The 20,423-nt window shown below is 49.5% G+C and overlaps 1 protein-coding gene across 1 annotated transcript in view; it reads left to right on the top strand.

The window, feature by feature from the left end:
• Positions 1–20,423, top strand: part of HSPG2 (heparan sulfate proteoglycan 2) — a 216,363-nt gene that overhangs the window by 53,029 nt on the left and 142,911 nt on the right. Inside the window, exons 4-7 of the mRNA XM_033159394.1 lie at positions 6,310–6,393; positions 15,413–15,522; positions 16,264–16,322; positions 18,568–18,728. Coding sequence (XP_033015285.1) covers positions 6,310–6,393; positions 15,413–15,522; positions 16,264–16,322; positions 18,568–18,728 — 414 coding nt within the window. The remainder of the gene's footprint in view (positions 1–6,309; positions 6,394–15,412; positions 15,523–16,263; positions 16,323–18,567; positions 18,729–20,423) is intronic.

Below are 20,423 nucleotides of genomic sequence, written 5' to 3'. Positions count from 1 at the left end.
TTGGGTCTTGGTCTAGTGGTGGCGAACAAGACGTCTCCAGATTCAATCCACAGAGTACCCCGTAGAGCTGGCAGCACCCTGGGATGCAATTGTTTGCAGGAAGTCCTGAGCTGGGTGTAACAGGGCTCCCAACAGCTTCATACATGGGTGGGCAGGGCGGGGGAGAAATTTGCAATGGTCCCTCAACCAAATTGGATGGCCCTGGACATACGTGTGGGTCAGAGTACAGGTATCAGTTGGATTGCAAATGTCAGAATGCAGGTATCGGTCATAAAAAAGAACCCCTGGACGGTTAAGTCCGGTCAAAGGCGACTATGAGGTTGCAGCGCTCATCTCGCTTTCAGGCCAAGGGAGCCGCCGTTTGTCCACAGACAGCTTTCCGGCTCTTGTGGCCAGCAGGACTCAACCGCTTCTGGCGCAACGGAACACCGTGACGGAAACCAGAGCGCACGGAAACATTGTTTACTTTCCCGCCGCAGCGGTACCTATTTACCGTATTTTTCGCTCCATAAGACGCACATTTCCCTCCTAAAAAGTAAGGGGAAATATCTGTGCGTCTTATGGAGTGAATGGTGGTCCCTGGAGCTGAATTGCCCAGGGGCCAAAAGAGGATCATGCTTTTTATTTTACAAAGAGAAAAGGGAGTGTTGAAAGGACCCCGGTCAGCAGCTGATCAGCAAGAGATCGAGATCAGGAGAGATAAGAGTCCCGGCTCCCTTTCAGCCCCGCCCTCCATTGTTGAATGTGCTGCAGAGGGAGATTGTTTGTTTCCCCAGCTACATGTGACTGGCTGATTAGATTATCTGTCTGGAAACTGTAGAAAAGGCTCCCTTTCCTTTAGAAGCTGCAGAAATGTGAGTTGAACCCCATAAAAACAGGGCTTTTCCTCTTTGCTTTTCCCCCTTTGCAAAAGGAGCTTTGCTTTTCCCCCTTTGCAAAAAAGCTGCAAAACTTAGCTGATCCTCAAAAAAACAGGGTTTTTCCCTTTGCAAAAAAGCTGCAAAACTTTTAGCTGATCCTCAAAAATACCAGGGCTATTCCCTTTGCAAAAAAGCTGCAAAACTTTTAGCTGATCCTCAAAAAAACAACAACAGGGCTTTTAGAGGAGGAAAATCAGATTTTTTTGTTTTGTTTTTTTGTTTCCTCCTCTAAAAACGAGGTGCGCCCTATGGTCCGGTGCGCCCTATGGAGCGGAAAATATGTATCTACTTGCACTGGCGTGCTTTCGAACTGCTAGGTTGGCAGGAGCTGGGGCAGAGCAACGGGAGCTCACTCCATTGCGTGGATTCGAACCGCCGACCTTCTGATCGGCAAGCCCAAGAGGCTCAGTGGCTTAGACCACAGGACAGCCTCAGAAGGTGGTGGACTTGGAGGTTTTTAAACAGAGGTTGGATGGCTGTCTGTCAGGGATTCTTCCGCTGTGATTCCTGCTGAGCTAGAGGACCCTGTAGTTCTCTGGTGGAGATTTTAGCTCTGAAATAATACAAACAAAAGCTCCCATTTTACCGGGGAAATGCAGAATAAAGGGGTTGTGTCTAATGAAGCTCCAAGTTACCAGCGCCTAGCGGGGTGTTGCGGCGTGAGGGAATGAATATTGCAGGTTGCGAGTGACTTTGTTGAGCTTTGTTGAGATGGTCATGCGCTGAGGTTCTACCGCTGGTGCAACTTTCCTTTGGATTTGGTGCAATGTTCAGATCCGCCCATCTGTGGGGGTAAGCGGACAAATGATGTTGGATACAGCCCCCCCCCCGCCCAACGGTGCATTTGGGGGGAAGCAGATGCATTGCACGATGTGCGTTTTGGGCGGGAAATGCGCACAAAAGGTGTTTTGAGCGAAAGGGTGTACAATGGGCAACAAAGGTGTCGAGGGGGCAGTGAAATTGTGCTCGAATCGTGCTTGCCAGTGTGGTATAGTGGTTAGGAGCAGTAGACTCGTAATCTGGGGAACCGGGTTCGTGTCTCCGCTCCTCCACATGCAGCTGCTGGGTGACCTTGGGCCAGTTACACTTCTTGAAGTCTCTCAGCCCCACTCACCTCACAGAGTGTTTGTTGTGGGGGAGGAAGGGAAAGGAGATTGTTAGCCGCTTTGAGACTCCTTTGGGTAGTGAAAAGCGGGATATCAAATCCCAACTCTTCTTCTTCTTGCTGGTTTCCTGTAAGGGGCAACTGGGAGCCACTTGGAGAAGGGGATGCTGGACCGGTCTGATCCATCAGGACTCTTCTTCCTCTGTTCTCCATCTCCTCTGGCATCCATCTCCCTTCGGGGGCATCTGGTCTGTGCTGGCACAACCGGCAAGAGCCTGCGGCGTGCCCGGTCGTGCCGCGGAGGGGCGTCTGGTTCCGGATTCCTGCCTGAGCCGTGGGCAGGAGAGGCCTGGGGCGGTTTCCAGAGCCGCTGGCGAGATGAGTCCCTGCCGGCCCCATCCCATTCCCGACCCAAGAGGCCCATCCGTCTGTGGGGGAGGCTTTTTGGGAAGGCAGGCGCCTGTCTCGTCTGGAGCTCACTCTCGCCAGCGGCATCTCGGGAGGAGCCACTTCGACTATCCAGAGCATCTGTGCTCATTTCCAGCTTCCCGGTTCCTTTATTTATTGCCGTTCTATCCCACCTTTTCCTCCGAGGATCTTAAGAGTGGCGTACATGGCCTCCCCCCCATTTAATCCCCACAACAGCCCTGTGAGGTAGGTTAGACTGAGAGGCAGGGATTGGTCGTCAAGGTCAATCAGTGAGCTCCATGGCTGAGTTGTTGGGGGGGCATTTGAACCTTGGTCTCCCAGGTCCTGGTCCGTCACTCTAACCGCTATGCCATACTGCCTCTCAGTGTGGGAGTTGGAAGCTTGGGAGAGAAGGAACAGAATCCAACTTTATCTGTCCCTGAACCTTTTTTTTTAAGGACAACCAACAGGGAATAGGCCAAATTAGGTTGGCACGAGGCTTGTGGAGGGCCCTCCGCTTAGGAGCAAGGCTGAGAGTGCTGAGATTATTCCCTTTGCCAAAAGACTGAAAGGCCCTGGGTTCGATTTCTGGCAGCATCTCCCTGTAAGGATGCAAATACCTGAAACACCCAGAGTGTTGCTGCCAGCCAGTGTTGATGTTATTGAGCTCGATGCAGTGTTTGTTTGACTTGGCATAAGGCAGCTAAGGTGTGGGGGGCATGGCCTTCCCCTCTTTATTCCCCCTGCGGAGATGTTGGGGTGCAAGGGCCCCCAACACAAATGGTCACGTTCTAATTTGGAGTGACTTTCAGAGGGGAAAACAAACACTGGCTGCATACACATCATGGATTTAAAGCACACACACCCAAATAAGAAATCTGGGAATTGTAGTTTTTTTGTGGGTGCTGGGAATTGTAGTTTCTTGTGGGTGCTGGGAATTTTAGTATCTTGTGGGTGCTGGGAACTGTAGCTCTCTTGGTGGGGGGGGAAATACATTTCCTGGGGGGAGAAGTGCTTTAAATCTTTTGGGGCTCATCCAGTCACGTTCTCCTCGAAGCAGACCAACTGAAACGAATGAACCCAAGTCATGCACGCTCATTAGCTTCAGTGGGTCTACTCTGAGTAGTGCCAGCAGTGACGACAACCCTCCCCGGCACACCCGCTACACCACTTGCTGCCAGAGCTTCCTCTGAGCTAGGAGATGCCGACAGGATGTTTTGCGTGCAAGTCGATGGGGCCCCCTTACAAACAAGGCAGCGGCTGTTGCGTGCGTGCTGTATTTGTGTTTTTTATCCCGTAAGCAAAGCTTTTAGAAGAGAAAACAAATTACTTTTTAAAAAGCCGAGGGGGGAGAGGGGGAGAGAGAGAGAGAGAGAGAGAGAGAGAGGTCTAGATCCCTGCTTGCAAAAGCGGGGTGGGTGTGTAAAGTGTATGTTGGGTGCAGTCTCTTCTCTGCTGCCTGGGCCTGCTGCAAAATTTGGGTCCCTGCACATGCACGCATTTTTATTTCAAGCCTTTTGACATCTTGGTTGGGGGAAAACCCCAGACCATCTCTGCTCCTGCCCCCCCAGGCATTCCAAAGAGAGGCGGGATCTGGTGGGGCGAGTCCCTTGGAAGTTTTGGGCTACGGCCCCCTTTCTGGGAGCCAAGGGGGTTGCCAAGATGGAGGGGGGTTGAAGGCAGGGGGATACATCTGGTGGGTGGGTGTGGGCGTTGGAAGCACAAACCTCCGCACACACGCCCATGCTCAGTTTCACGCTCCCTTCCCCACACAGCCCTCGGACACACCCACAAACCTGCAAACCTGCGTCAGAATTCAGAGGAAATTCAAAACGATGCGCGGAGCTCATTTTCCCCCAGATGTGCTATGCTGAACCGTGCTTACCCATCGCCTGCAGTTATAAACTCCTCTGGTCTGGTTGGCTTTTGGGAGGCAGGGGTGCAACTGTTTCTGATGTCATTACCCATTTTGGGAGGGGGGGGGCGCAGAGAGCATCCCCACAGGTGTGGAGGACCACAGCTCTCCTGGCTGAACAGGTGGGGCAATGGAGGCGTTTTGGATGGGTGGGGGGAGGCAGGTGGGTTGTGAGTGGTATGCCTGGGAGGACATAGAGGTGAGGGGATAGCGGTCAGCCCATGCCTGGTCCTTTCATCTTGGCCCCACTTCCTGCCTGGTATGTCTGCTTCCTTCTGAGAGCTGGTGTGGTGTAGTGGTTAAGAGCTGTAGACTTGTAATCTGGGGAACAGAGTTCGCGTCCCCGCTCCTCCACATGCAGCTACCTTGGGCTAGTCACACTTCTCTGTAGTCTCTCAGCCCCACTCACCTCACAGAGTGTTTGTTGTGGGGGAGGAAGGGAAAGGAGAATGTTAGCCGCTTTGAGACTCCTTCGGGATATCAAATCCAAACTCTTCTTCTCTTCTTCTTCTTCCCTCCTATTGATGTTTGGCCATTCAGCAGTCTCAATAGCCAAACTTTCCTGCCCTTCCTACCTTCCTCAGTTGGTTAGAGCGTGGTGCTGATAATGCCAAGGTTGCAGGTTCAGTCCCCCTCTGGGACAGCTGCATATTTTAGCATTTCACAGGGTTGGACTGGATGACCCTGTTATAAGAAAAAAAAAACCTGCTCCTTTTCCCTTATGGGGTCTTCAAGAGCCCGTATAGAGTCCTTAAGTGGGTTCCCTATCGGTAGGAGAAAATAACAGAGGCCAACCAGAGAATATTGAGAAGCAAAGCAGCTAGTAAGCCTGGTCTTTATTCAACTGTTGCAACAGGGTCCTCACACACACCACACACAGGAGGGAGGAGGGACCCAGAACAATGGTGCACAAGGCCCTATATAGACTTTTGAAATTGCCCACCCTGTAGCCGAAGACCACCCCCCAAAAAAAACATCATACATACACCACAGAAGGGGGTGGTCTACAGCAGAATTACATCGCAGGAGGCTGTCTCCAGCAGAAATCCTGCTTGCCAGGATATCTGTTAATGGTCACTGATTGCTTTACCTGAACAGCCTGGCCTTTCCGTTTGTGATGGTAAATACAGGCTCACCCTAAGGTAAAGGTAAAGGTACCCCTGACCGTTAGGTCCAGTCGCAGACGACTCTGGGGTTGCGGAGCTCATCTTGCTTTATAGGCCGAGGGAGCCGGCATTTGTCCGCAGACAGCTTCCGGGTCATGTGGCTAGCATGACTAAGCCACTTCTGGTGAACCAGAGCAGCGCACAGAAATGCTGTTTACCTTCCCGCCGGAGCGGTACCTATTTATCTACTTGTACTTTGATGTGCTTTCGAACTGCTAGGTTGGCAGGAGCAATGGGAGCTCACCCCGTCGCGGGGATTCGAACCGCCAACCTTCTGATCGGCAAGCCCTAGGCTCTGTGGTTTAGACCACAGCTCCACCCATGTCCCAGGCTCACCCTATTCATGCACAAATACACCCTTAAGACAGGTAAGCAAAAGACAATGGAGAGACTTTCCTATTTCCTTCCTCCCGATAGAGAAATATTTGAGGTCAATTTGGGAGAGTCAAAATGACTTCAGGATGATTCTCCTGTACTATTTCAGACACATGGTTTATATACATATGTATGTGTTTCCCTTGTACAATTAGGAACATATAATTTATATACACTATTTGACATTTATACATTCTTATAACAACCCTCGGGGTCCCTTCCAACTCTAAAATTCTATGATTCTATATTATTCCATGCTCAACTGTCTCAATAACCAAACCTCTCCATCCTTCCTTCCAAATTTCTGTGTCCTTCCTTTTCTGTTACTCTTAGTTGGGCACTAGAATTTTCAATAACAAAACTGGTTTTCCCTCTCCTCCTTCTCTTCTCTTCTCTTTTCTTTTCTTCTCTTCTCTGCAGACCTTCCATCTCCTCCTCCTGTCGGGCTCCCTCCCCCTGCAAGCATGACCGGTGCAGAGATCCCGGAGGACGACTCTGTGCTCAGTAAGTGGCTCATCCCTAACCCACTTTTATAGAAAAAACCTGCTCCTTTCCCCTTTTGGGGTATCCAAGAGCCCGTATAGAGTCCTTAAGTGGGTTCCCTATCGGTAGGAGAAAATAACAGAGGCCAACCAGAGAATATTGAGAAGCAAAGCAGCTAGTAAGCCTGGTCTTTATTCAACTGTTGCAACAGGGTCCCCACTCACCACATACAGGAGGGACACAGAACAAGCCCTTATATAGACTTATATAGACTTTTGAAGTTGCCCACCTTGTAGCCAGAGACCACCCCCCCCAAACATCATACATACATCACAGAAGGAGTTGGTCTACAGCAGAAATCCTGTTTGCTAGGATACCTGATAATGGTCACTGATTGCTTTACCTGGCCATTCGTTTGTGATGGTAAATGCCTTAATTCCCGAATTCAGGTCACAGGCTCACCCTATTCATACACAAATGCTTACCCTTAAGACAGGTAAGCAAAAGTCAATGGAGAGGCTTTAATGTATTTTAATATTTGTTGGAAGCCGCCCAGAGTGGCTTGGGGGACCTAGCCAGATGGGCGGGGTACTAATAATAATAATAATAATAATAATAATAATAATAATAATAATAAATAAATAAATAAATAAATAAATAAATAATTGATAATAATTTCCTTCCTCCTTGCAGAGAAATGTTTGAGGTCAATTTGGGAGAGTCAAAATGCCTTTAGGGTTGTTCTCCTGTACTATTTCAGACACATGGTTTATATGCTTTTGTATGTGTTTGCCTTGTACATATATGAACGTTTATTTTATATTTGGGACCTTAGAATTCTTATAACACGTATGGGGCATTGCAGCCTGCATGTGAAGAAAGCCAGAGGCTACGCTGCGGGGGGGGGGGGCTGAGTTGGGGTCCCCCGCTGTGCCCTCTCCCCCTCCCCAAAGCCATTGTTACGGTCAGAAGAAAGCTGTTTTTTTTGTCTTGGGGGGGCATGGAATAATTAGCTGCATGCTGGAAATTGTCTGGCGCGGAGGCAGGGAGAGGGGTGTCGTGGAGCGAGGGCAATGGTGCCCAGTGGTTAGAGCGCCTGCTTTGCAGGTTCAGCTCAGGTAGTGCTGGAAATCTCCCTGCGGAGCTGCTGCCAGCCAGAGTCAACGTTATTGAGCCATGTGGACCAATGGTCTGACTCGGTGGAAGAAGACAGCTTCCCGTGATTCCAAGTTGGGTGCCTGGGAATTTTCGGGTGGGCGTTTAAGGAGTGCCCTGTCATGATCCCATGGGCGATCTCTACCCCCCCCCCTTGGACTCTTGCAATGAGGGAAGGGGAGGTTTGGCCAGCCAAGCTGACTCAGCCAACGGGAAGAAGTCCGCAGACCTCTCTCTCTCTCTCTTTTATTGTTCTCCTTTTGCGACTCAAAGTGATTTTCCAGCTCACCCGCCCCAGGGAGCGAGAGGCGAGGCACTGAGCACAGGGCTCCTTAAAAGGAATCAGAGACTTGGGGCTGATTTTTACACGACTGGAGCAACTGCAGGGCCGGGGGTGGGGTGGGGGTGGGGGGTGACGGTTGCCAAGCCCGGCCAGGCCTCTACAGGGTGCAGGCGGATAAATCTGCCTGGATATTTGCCCGGGTTTCTCTGTTCCTCTGCTCAACTTGCTTTAAGAGCCTGGCAGCCGGATCAGGCCAAAAATCTCATCCGGCCCAAGCGTCTTGTTCTCACCGTGGCCAAACAGATGCTCCAACAGGGAGCAGCCCCAGGGTGCAGTAGCAGCACCCCCCCTCCCTTGTGATTCACAGGGATTTGGAAGGTAGACTGCGCCTGCGCCTGGAGGCTCCACATCGGTTGAGCGTAGCTGGTTGCTACTGCCAGTAAAGCTAAGAATAATAATAAATAATAATAATAATAATTTTTTATCTAACCGGGCGGCTCAGGGCGGCTAACACCAATAAAACCACAACAAAAACATAAAACGATTCATTAAAATACAGATTAAAATACAATTTAAAATTAAATCTAAACTGCAGCCTCATTTTTAAGTAGCCCACCAATCACACCAGAAGAACGAAACATCAGGGTTAAACTGAAACCAACCCAAAGGCCAGGTGGAACAGCTCCTTCTTGCAGGCCCTGCGGAAAGATGCCAAATCCCGCAGGGCCCTGGTCTCTTGTGCCAGACTGTTCCACCAAGTCGGGGCCAGTACTGAGAAGGCCCTGGCCCTAGTTGAAGCCAACCTAGCATCCTTGTGGCTCGGGACCTCCAACAAATTATTATTTGAGGACCTTAAGGTCCTACCCGGGACATACCAGAAGCGGCGAAGAGCCTGCTGGATCAGGACAGTGTGCCCCGTCTACTCCACAGAGTCCTGCTCTCACAGTGGCCAACCAGATGCCCATTGCGGGAAGCCCGCAAGCGGGACCCGGGTGCGAAAGAAGCTGGAATCCCCGTGATTCCCAGAAACAGGCATTCCGAAGTATTACTGCTTCTGATTGTGGAGGCAATTAAAATCCTTCTTCCTTGTTTTGGAAGGGGCCTCCCTAACCTCCCCACCCCACCTCCTATGGGTCTGCTTGTAACTCCTTTTGTAACTCCTTTCCAGGAGTTGGGACCAAGACGGTTTCTCCTCCCAAGCCCATATCTGGCTCCTCAAGTGTGCTCCGGACCATCTCCCAGGCCTCGTCCCCAAACGAGTGGGGCTGTGGCAGATTCAGCCTTGACATTGCTCCTGGGCCGGTGGGGCAGCAGGCTTGCCCCAGGCCGCTGCCTCATCCCTTCCCCTGTTCAGAGGGGGCCACAGCCCCCAAAATGCTCATATGTCTCTGAGAGCCAATGTTGCATAGTAGTTACAGCATTGGACCTGGGTTCAAATCCCTCCACTCGGCCAGGAAGTTCACTGGGTGTGACCTTGGGGGGCCAGTGCCCCTGCCTCTCTGCCTGACCTTCCTCACAGGGCTGTTGTGGGGATTAAATGCAGGAGGGGGAGAACAGTGGGATATGAATACCCTGAAACAAAAAGAGATAAAAGCTGGCCGCCTAGTCCCTGACAACGGGAACGGCACTCTGTGCATGCTCAGAGGAAGCACTTTTCTCTGCTGTTTTGCTCCCACCTTCCAGAGCTGAGTTTCCAGCACTTAATTAAGAGCTTCAAAGCGGCTGGATTAATCCTCGGGGTGATACTAACCCCGGAGGCAACAATCTGGGTCACCCCCCAAATTTTTTTTGCAGAACCTGCCATGAAAGATTTGCATGTGGCTGTGGCAAGGAAGAGAGTAAGGCAAGGGTTTTTTGTTTTGTTTTTTGGTGAGAGAGAACCACCCCTTACCATTTCCCTCCACCCAAACATTCATCCCCCTTGAGAAAAAAAAATATTGTTAGGGCGTTAGAAAGAGCCGTTTGAATCCAGGGGCATGGCACATTCTTTGGGGGTGACTCTGCAGGCAGGGAGGAGCGGGCAGCTCTTGCCAGGTCATGGGGGCAGAGTGGCACATGGGGCATCTGAATGGGGCCTTTGTGTGGGTCGGACAACGGGTACCCCTGTTTGCCCAGGCTGCATTGGAGTGGGGTATTATGAATTCTGGTGCTGGAGGAGACTCTTGAGAGTCCCATGGACTGCAAGAAGATCAAACCTATCCATTCTGATGGAAATCAGCCCTGAGTGCTCACTGGAAGGACAGATCCTGAAGCTGAGGCTCCAGTACTTTGGCCACCTCATGAGAAGAGAAGACTCCCTGGAAAAGACCCTGATGTTGGGAAAGATGGAGGGCACAAGGAGAAGGGGACGACAGAGGATGAGATGGTTGGACAGCGTTCTCGAAGCTACCAACATGAGTCTGACCAAACTGCGGGAGGCAGTGGAAGACAGGAGTGCCTGGCGTGCTTTGGTCCATGGGGTCACGAAGAGTCGGACACAACTAAACAACAACAACAAGAGGCACCCTGGCATCTCTGCCTTGGGTTGCTGTCCTGGGAGTTGGAGATTCTGGGTTGCATCCACAGAAGTCTAGTGTCCAGACCAAGGGAAGTAATACTGTATTGGCCCAGATATAAGCCGCACCTGCAAATAAGCTGCACCTTTAAAATTCGGGGGGATAGGGAGAGGAAAAAAAACACAATACCCAAATATAAGCCACGCTCTTAAAATTCCGCAGGCATTCACACCCATAAATGGCAAACGTAGAAGAAAATCTTACAGCGATATTGTAAAAGCCAATTTTTGTAAGGTTTAAGACGTGCTTTAACTTTTCACTGTCGGAATTTGGGGGGAAAGTGCGGCTTATATTCCAGCCAATACGGTATCACCACTCTATTCTGCCTTGGTCAGACCACACCTGGAATACTGCGTCCGGTTCTGGGCAGCACAATTTAAGAAGGATGTTGACAAGCGGGAAGGTGCGCAGAGGAGGGCGACCAGGATGGTGAAGGGTCTGGAAGCCAAGCCTGATGAGGAACGGTTGAGGGAGCTGGGTTTATTTTAGCCTCAGAAAGAGGAGACTTGAGAGAAGAGAGGGATAGCCGTCTTCAGATATCTCAAGGCCTGTCCCATGGAAGAAGGGGCAAGCTTATTTTCTCCTGCTCGAGTCGTAGGACTCGAACCCATGACTTCCAAGTTACAAGACAGGAGAGTCTGACTAAACATCAGGAAGAACTTTCTGACAGTAAGAGATGTTTGACAGTGGTACGGACTCCCTTGGGAGGTGGTGGACTCTCCTTTTTTAAACAGAGGTTGGATGGCCATCTGTCATAGATGCTGTAGTTGAGATTCCTGCATTGCAGGGGGTTGGACTAGATGACCCTCGGGGTCTCTTCCAAATCTACAATTCTGCGATTAAGGGGGACTTTGCTCCTCTGATGCTTCTGCAGCCAGTCTCACCCTAGATAACCTAGCAATGTTTGTCGGCCAGAGAAGGGGGCCAAAATCCCGGAAGGAAGGGTGTTTTCACCCCACTCTGTTCAAGGCTGTGGGTCTGACTGCTGCCCCGATGGAGATGTTGGGTTGCATTCGGAGCTAGAAAGGCAGCGTGGCATGCTTTTTGGAGTTTCAGATTAAGACCTGGGAGAGACCAGGGTTCAAATCCCCCAACTCAGCCACGAAGCTCCCTGGTTGATCTCGGGCCAGTGTCACTTCTCTCTCAGCCTAACCTACCTCATAGGGGTGTTGTGAGAATAAAACAGGGAGAGGGAGAAACAATGAGCCTTGAAATCATTGGAGGAAAAAAGTGGGACAGAAATATAATGAATAAATAAATAGTCCTGCTCAGAGTGGATCTGTTGAAAACAGTACAGCAGCTGGGAAACCCAGCCAGATGAGAGAGGTATAAATAACATTTGTTGTTGTTGTTCAGTCGTTCAGTCGTGTCCGACTCTTTGTGACCCCATGGACCAGAGCACGCCAGGCACGCCTATCCTTCACTGCCTCTCGCAGTTTGGCCAAACTCATGTTAGTAGCTTCGAGAACACGGTCCAACCATCTCATCTTCTGTCGTCCCCTTCTCCTTGTGCCCTCCATCTTTCCCAACATCAGGGTCTTTTCTAGGGAGTCTTCTCTTCTCATGAGGTGGCCAAAGTACTGGAGCCTCAACTTCAGGATCTGTCCTTCTAGTGAGCACTCAGGGCTGATTTCTTTGAGAATGGATAGGTTTGATCTTCTTGCAGTCCATGGGACTCTCAAGAGTCTCCTCCAGCACCATAATTCAGAAGCATCAATTCTTCGGCGATCAGCCTTCTTGATGGTCCAGCTCTCACTTCTGTACATTACTACTGGGAAAACCATAGCTTTAACTATACGGACCTTTGTCGGCAAGGTGATGTCTTTGCTTTTTAAGATGCTGTCTAGGTTTGTCATTGCTTTTCTCCCAAGAAGCAGGCGTCTTCTAATTTCGTGACTGCTGTCACCATCTGCAGTGATCATGGAACCCAAGAAAGTGAAATCTCTCACTGCCTCCATTTCTTCCCCTTCTATTTGCCAGGAGGTGATGGGACCAGTGGCCATGATCTTAAGTTTTTTTGATGTTGAGCTTCAGACCATATTTTGCGCTCTCCTCTTTCACCCTCATTAAAAGGTTCTTTAATTCCTCCTCACTTTCTGCCATCAAGGTGGTATCATCAGCATATCTGAGGTTGTTGATATTTTTTCTGGCAATCTTAATTCCGGTTTGGGATTCATCCAGTCCAGCCTTTCGCATGATGAATTCTGCATATAAGTTAAATAAGCAGGGAGACAATATACAGCCTTGTCGTACTCCTTTCCCAATTTTGAACCAATCAGTTGTTCCATATCCAGTTCTAACTGTAGCTTCTAAATAACATAATAATAATAATAATAATAATAATAATAATAATAATAATATCATCATCATCTGTGGTCTCAGGGTTCCTGTTTTGACTCCCTGCCTAGCCTTGGTCACATCACCTGCCCCTTCCTAGATGCCCACCTGTCATGAATTCTTTAGTAGAGATTCCTGCATTGCAGGGGTTTGGACTAAATGACCCTTGGCGTCCTCTTCTAAATCTGTGATTCTACGATTCCCTGCTCTTTGTCCTACCCCAAGGCTGCTGTGCAGCCAGACACAAGACCAGCCGGGCAGTGTCCTATTCCCCCTATTGGAAAAGTCCAGTTAAGGGGCCCAGTTAACTGGAGTTAAGATTATCATGTATCGAGAGCAGGGCCTTTTCTGCAGTGGCTCCATGGTGATGGAATGCACTCCGCTAAGAAACACGCCTCTGATCTCCCCAGATCTCCCGCTGCAGACAGTGAAAATGTGTGTTTGGGGACAAGCAGGCAACTTTGCATAGCTTTCAATGCACCGTTTAACACAATTGCAATTTAATTTGCTTTGTATTTGTGTGTGTTTGTGTGTGTGTGTGTGTGTGTTTTAAAGGTGGTTTAGAAATATTGCAGACAAGTAAATGAGCACATTTTAAAATTAGCCACAACAGCCTTGCGATGAACTAGCGGGTCTGGGGGCCTGTCTTAGTTCCAGATGCAGCAGAATCGGCCCTCTTCCTGAAAAGTCAGAGCAGCAAACACCTTGAATTCTACTGAGGCTGGTAGCCAAGAGGCCAGTGGTTCCTGTCAGTGATTCCTGCATTGCAAGGGGTTGGCCTAGATGACCCTTGGGTCCCTTTTCTAAATCTGTGACCCTACGATTCCCTTTGCTCTTTTTGCCGTCTAACTCTGTCCTGCCTCAGACACAAGACCAGCCGGACACAAGACCAGCCGGACAGTGTCCTACCTCCCCATTCAAAAAAATGCAGTTAAGGGCCCCAGTTAGCTGTCTCGGATGAAAGGTAGCAGCCAAGCAGAGCTGCCTCTCGCCCCCGTTCCGTTTCCCTGCAGGGAAAGCGCCTGCTGCAGACGCGGCTCTCGCTGCAGAGGCACCTGGAGCACCGAAAACGTTGCTGTCGCACACCCTTCCGTCGCTTGGCCCGCCTCGCAGCTGCGCCTGGGAGCTGCCGCTGGCCAGTGCTTCCTGGCAGCCAGCCTGTGTGAAATCTGGGGGTGGGGAGGCTGATATCCATGGCCTTTTTGTCTCTCTTCCCCTCCCCGTCATGGGGCTGGGAGAGAAAGGGACTTCCCCCTCATCTCCCCATCTTGGAAGGAGGGGTCTGCTGAGGCCTTGCATGCCTGTGTGGGAGCAGAGAGGCATGTCTCACGAAAGCTATTGCCTGGGTGGGGTGGCATATTTGGGTCCTTACATTTCACACACACACACATTCTCTGGCAAGGGTTCCCTTGAGCTACAGTCAGGGCTTTGAAATCCTTCGCACTCGCGTCTCCGGCAGCTTCTGTTTTGCAGGAAGCCGGCGACGTGTTCTTTCCGCGGTTCTGGCAACTAGGCCCTCGCTTGCCTTCATTGCCCCTTGCTTGCCTCCATTACCCCACTGCCTTCATCTGATGCAGAGCAGGGAACATGTGGCCCTCCAGACGTTCTTGGACTCCAATTGTCTCTTACTGTTGGCCATGTTGGCTAATGGGAGCTGGCGTCCCGACAATGCCTGAAGGCCAGAGGTTCCTCCCTCTGTGAACTTCTTCTTCTTCTTCTTCTTCTTCTTCTTCTTCTTCTTCTTCTTCTCCCTCTGTGAACTTCTTCTCCTTCTTCTTCTTCTTCTCCTCCTCCCTCTTCTTCTCCCTCTGTGAACTTCTCCTCCTCCTCCTCCTCCTCCTTCTTCTTCTTCTTCTTCTTCTTCTTCTTCTTCTTCTTCTTCTTCTTCTTCTTCCACTGTCTTCCATGAACACAGTCTTAACAGTGAGTCCAGAAGTGACTATGGAGGCCAATTCTGGATCCACACGTCCTTCCACAGTGGGGACCTAGGTTTCATGGTGAGGGTTTGCTAAGTATGCCTTCCTCTTTGCACGTTTCTCCCTTACGTCCTGAGTTTGAGCATCTTCAAAGCCCATGACACCTTTGGTAAATGCTGTTCTCCAATTGGAGCGCTCGCAGGCCAGTGTTTCCCGGTTGTCAGCATTTATACTACATTTTTAAAGATTTGCCTTGAGAGAGTCTCTGTGAACTAGGCCATCATTTGCCTTCACTGCCCCTCTCTACCTCCATCATTGGGCCTCACTATCTCCGATGCCACCTGAGAGCATCCTTGCAGATAGGTAACTTTCGACACACACGAGAATTCTCATTAGTATCTGTGGTGAAGAAGAAGAAGAAGAAGAAGAGTTTGGATTTGATATTCTGCTTTTCACTACCCGAAGGAGTCTCAAAGCGGCTAACATTCTCCTTTCCCTTCCTCCCCCACAACAAACACTCTGTGAGGTGAGTGGGGCTGAGAGACTTCAGAGAAGTGTGACTAGCCCAAGGTCACCCAGCAGCTGCATGTGGAGGAGTGGAGACACGAACCCGGTTCCCCAGATTACGAGTCTACCGCTCTTAACTACTACACCACACTGGCTCTCACACTGGCTCTCTCTGTGGTCATGAGTGTTTAGGCGGGGTGAACAAGAGAAGGAGTTCTTCTGTATTAAGTCACTAACGGGACCAACAATCTCCTAACTATCTCCTCTCCATCATCTCTCCCCTCTAGTCTATTTCCGGGCGCTGGTGAATTTCACAAAGTCCATCGACTACAGCTCCCGCCTGGACAATGTCAGCTCAGAGGAGTTCCAGGATGTCTCCAAAGCGGTGGTGGACACGGTAAGGCCCGATTCTGTCCCATTTCCACAAAGGAGCTGTCCCAAGGGGACAGAGATCATGACCCTTTGGACAGTCTTATTATCCTCCTCTGATTTTTATACCCGTATGCATTTGGATCAAAATAAACACCTACTGCCATAAGATTCCCATGAACTCAGTGTTTTAACATCTGCTAGGGTATCCCTGTTCCATGTTCCACCCTCCCTGGAGTTAAGATGATAATGTATCAGGAGCAGGGCCTTTTCTGCAGTGGCTCCATGGTGATGAAATGCACACTCCTCTGATCTCCCCAGATCTCCTGTTGCAGGCAGTGAAAATGTGTGTTTGGGGACAAGCAGACAGCTTTGCATAGCTTTCAATGCATCGTTTAATATTGTTTAATTGTTTAATCAATTGTTTAATTGTAATTTAATTTGCTCTGTGTGTGTGTGTGTTAAAGGTGGCTTAGAAATATTGCAGACAAGTAAATGAGTACATTTTAAAATTAGCCACAACAGTCTTGCGATGAGCTGGCGGGTCTGGGGGCCCCTCTCAGCACCAGATGCAGCAGAATCGGCCTTCTTCCTTCTCCCCCGAAAGGTCAGAGCAGCAAACACCTTGAATGCTGGAGAGGATGGTAGCCAAGAGACCAGGTTCTACCCTGGCAGTGATTCCTGCATTTCAGGGGATTGGACTAAGTGACCATTTGGGCCCCTTCCAACTCTGCAATTCCACGAGGCTGATGCAATTTTCTCTCCGCAGCTGGAGTCTGAATACTACAAGATCCCCGGAGATCAGGTGGTTAGCGTGGTCTTCATCAAGTGAGTCCAGGGGTTGGTTTCCATGTCCGGGCTGCCACGGAGGCAGGATTTAACCCCTGCCTTTGCTGTTTTCTTTTAAGGAGCTTGCATTGCAGGCAGAAGCTCTCACCGGGTGATGTGAGATTGTGGGAGCAAGCAGAGAGTAGGAGAAAGACCAGAAGCCCCACCAAGAATGGCTCAAATCCTTAGAAAAAGGATGGGGGGGACATCTGGGCTGGTGCAGAACTACAACTCCCATCTCTACAATGGGCAATGCTAGTGGCCAGGGCTGGATGGATCTGGAGTCTAGCAACACCCAGAAGGCTACCATCCCAGAACTAGACTGTCAATTGCCATCACTGCCCCTAGCTGCCTCCATCACAATCTTGCTTTGTTTTAGAAGAGGGAAAGGGAATGTGTGGTCCTCAAGATATTGCTGGGCTCCGGATGACGTTGGATTCAAACTCACATCATTCCTGACGGTTGACCCTGCTGGCTAGCGATTGCTGAAGTGCCAGCAACATTTGAAGGCTACAGGTTCTTCATCCCTGAAGAAGTAGGCCGTCTCTTGTATTCAGTGTCTCTGGATACTTCCACTCTAACTCCTTTTAATGCAAGGACAGGGACCCTGTAGCTCTCTAGGTGTCCTCAGCCTCAGCCTCCCACCATCAGCCCTGACCACTGGGCATGCTGCCCAGGGCTGGTGGGAGGCAAAGCCTTTCCAACATCTGAAGAATCGCCAGCCCTGCTTCAGAGAAGACCTTGCCCCAATGTTCATCCCTGGTGACGAGATCCAGAAACTTGTTTCCCCTCCCCTGTTGGTTTCTTTTCATCAACAGCTGCAAGTTGAGATGTTTTAGGAGATGCAAAGAGGTTGATGCAAAGAGTATTGGGAAATGATTCATAATGAATTTGAAAAAATGTTTAAAAGTACCGTATTTTTCACTCCATAAGACACACTTTTTTCCTCCTAAAAAGTAAGGGGAAATATCTGTGCGTCTTATGGAGCGAATGGTGGTCCCTGGAGCTGAATTGCCCAGGGGCCAAAAGAGGATCATGCTTTTTTGTTTTACAAAGAGAAAAGGGAGTGTTTAAAGAACCCCACTCAGCAGCTGATCAGCAAGAGATCGGGAGAGAGATAAGAGTCCTGGCTCCCTTTCAGCCCCGCCCTCCATTGTTGAAAGTACTGCAGAGGGAGGTTGTTTGTTTCCCCAGCGACATGTGACTGGCTGATTAGATTATCTGTCTGGAAACTGTAGAAAAGGCTCCCTTTCCTTTAGAATCTGCAGAAATGTGAGTTGAACCCCATAAAAATGGGGCTTTTCCTCTTTGCTTTTCCCCCTTTGCAAAAAAAGCTGCAAAACTTTTAGCTGATCCTCAAAAAAACAGGGCTTTTAGAAGAGGAAAACCAGAAAAATATTTTTTTTTCTTGTTTCCTCCTCTAAAAACGAGGTGCGCCCTATGGTCCGGTGTGCCCTATAGAGAGAAAAATACGGTACTTCACACCCCCCCCCCAAAACAAGTCCTTTTTCTTGGGGATACATTCAGACTGAACTTCCCAGGTGTTAAAAAGGTTATTTATGTATGCAGCTACTGCGGCCCGTGTTTTGTTAGCCCCCAAATAGAAAACGAGCGAGGTCCCAACTAAAGAAGAACGGCAACTTAAACTGACAGGATATGCGCAGCTTGCAGACTTAACATATAAAATGAGAGAACAAGAAGAACGTACGTTTGGAGAAGATTGGAAAACGTTGATTGAATATATGGGAAATAATTGTGCACAGCTGAAAGCGTGGGCTGCATTAAGATAAATTCAACAGTGCAAATAAGTTTTGATGGATGCAGTAATGGAATACTGAATGGTAGAGTTTTTGTAAAATATGCAGGGATTTATGATATGCAAAAATGAAGCATGGAAAGAGAAGGAGGGAAGCCGCTGATATTTTAAGGATGCTTAAATGAGTATTCTAAATTGTAAAACAGAAAATTTAATGAAAAATTATACCAAAAGACAGAGAGATATTTTAGGACAGTGGTTCCCCAGCTGGTTTTGGACTACAACTCCCACCATCCCTAAATCAGTCCCAAAAGCAGCTTGAGAGCCAAGTTTGGGAAACACTGTTTTAGGATCTGAAGGGCACGGCCCCTGGAAAGGAAGAGTTAGGTGGGAGGTGGGAATGGGACCCTGTCTCCAGACGCAGGTTTTACCCCTTTCCGCACATGATGGGTCCGTGAATCGTGCCCACGCGCCTCCTTTCCCCCCCAGGGAGATTGACGGCTACATCTTCGTGGAGCTGGACGTGGGCTCCGAGGGGAACATGGACGAGGACCAGATCCGCCAGGTTCTTTTCTCGGTCATCGAGAGCGGCTCCATCGCCTCCTACATCACCTCCACGTGGGGATTCCAGTTCCGCCGCTTGGGAGCAGGTGAACCAGACTGGGAACCTATATGGGGGTTAGGAGGGGGTGGAGTTTATTGCGGAAATGGGTGCCCCCCCTCGTCCCATTCACCATTAACTGTCCATTTGCTTTCAGCCCAAACCCCGCCTCCCCCCATTACAATGGAGCCCCCAGGTGAGTGTGGCGTCAGAGGGGTGCAATGAGACCTGGAGGCTTCCGTCTCCTTTCTCGCCAGCCACCTCCCCTCTCGGTTCGAGGGAAGGTGGGTCAACCCGGGGCCCCCAGATGTTGTTGGACTACAATTCCCAGCATCCTCAGCCAGCGTAGGCGATTGTCAGGGCTGATGGCTGTCCAAGAACAAATGGGGGGCCCTAGTTGAAGTGCACTGGTCTGTGTGGCCGGGGGAGAAATTCGCATTCGGTTCACATCAGAAGGGGGAGATCTCTTCAAATTCACACTTCACGAAATACAAACTGAAACGTAACCATCCTTCCAAGCTGGCACTTGTGCAAATTCCGGGACACCGTTTTCCAAACAAGCGATGTGTTTAAAAATGCATATATGGGGGGCAGGAGCATGAAACAAGAGCGAAATAACATGCCCCAAATGCGTTATGCTAGAGAAAATCCCTTGCAGAACAGTGTACACCGGTCAGAAACTGTATTCAAAAATGAGTTTGCCGAGAGAGGTTTGCACTAAAGTGCTGATCGTCGTTTCTCCCTTGCTGCCGCCCAAAATTGCAAATTGCTGCGGAAATGCGGAGAAACTGATTATTATTATTATTTTGGGGGGAAATCTTCAATTAAAGAGAACCATAAAACAAATATAAAACAGATCAGGAACGTCAGAAACAAAAGCAGCTATCGGAGCAACAGTCAAAATGCAAAAAAAAAGCAGTAGATCTAAAACCAGTTCAAATCCTGAAACTGAATTTTAAGATAGGAAAGAAGAGAAACTGGGTTGAAATGGACGAATTTGCCCATCCCTAATGATCACCCCCCCTCCCGGGAACCGACACACACACACACAAACACAAACACACACCCCTTGGGCTCCTCTCTGCAACAGCTCCTTGGAAATCCTGTATGGAAGAAAACATCCGAGATTGTTCTTGCAGCTGCAGGGCTCACGTTTCACCATCTGTGAGGTCTGGACAGTGTGATCTTTGCAGATTGTAAGAGGGAGGTTTCGGAGCAACCCTAAGGAGCAACATCTCCACGCACTTCCCTTGCTCAGCTATATATCAGGAGAGGCCACCTCCGTAGCGACACAATTGAGCTATTACACTCTTAAATCCTGCTTTGAGGTTTCCCATAATCTCATTTCATCCCACTTTTAATCTGTACACCGCCTTTCTATATTATTACCATTCGCAAGGCGGTTTGCAAGCTTGAGGAAACAGCAAAGATCGCACACCTTCTGACAACCTGCTCCGATATCCAAAACGTGTCGTAATAAAAACATAACTTGAAAATAAATGACTTGTATCGAAGAAAGTGATATTCAACAATCCATTAGAATATACAGCCGTAACTCGGCTCTCGAACGTCTCCGTTGACAAACGTTTCGGAACCCGAACCCCGAAAACCCGGAAGTAAACGCCTCCATTTTCGAACACGCCTCAGAAGTCGAATGGCTTCCGCTGCGTGTTTTCCTGTTTTCTCAACTGAATTTGCAGATAGCCCTTTTTGTGCCTCGGTTTTTGAACATTTCGGAACCCGG

The sequence above is a fragment of the Lacerta agilis genome, chromosome 8 (genome assembly GCF_009819535.1).
Source record: "Lacerta agilis isolate rLacAgi1 chromosome 8, rLacAgi1.pri, whole genome shotgun sequence".
Lineage (NCBI taxonomy): Eukaryota > Metazoa > Chordata > Lepidosauria > Squamata > Lacertidae > Lacerta > Lacerta agilis.
Note: the sequence above shows the minus strand (reverse complement) of the source record. Positions and strands in the feature narration are given on the sequence as shown.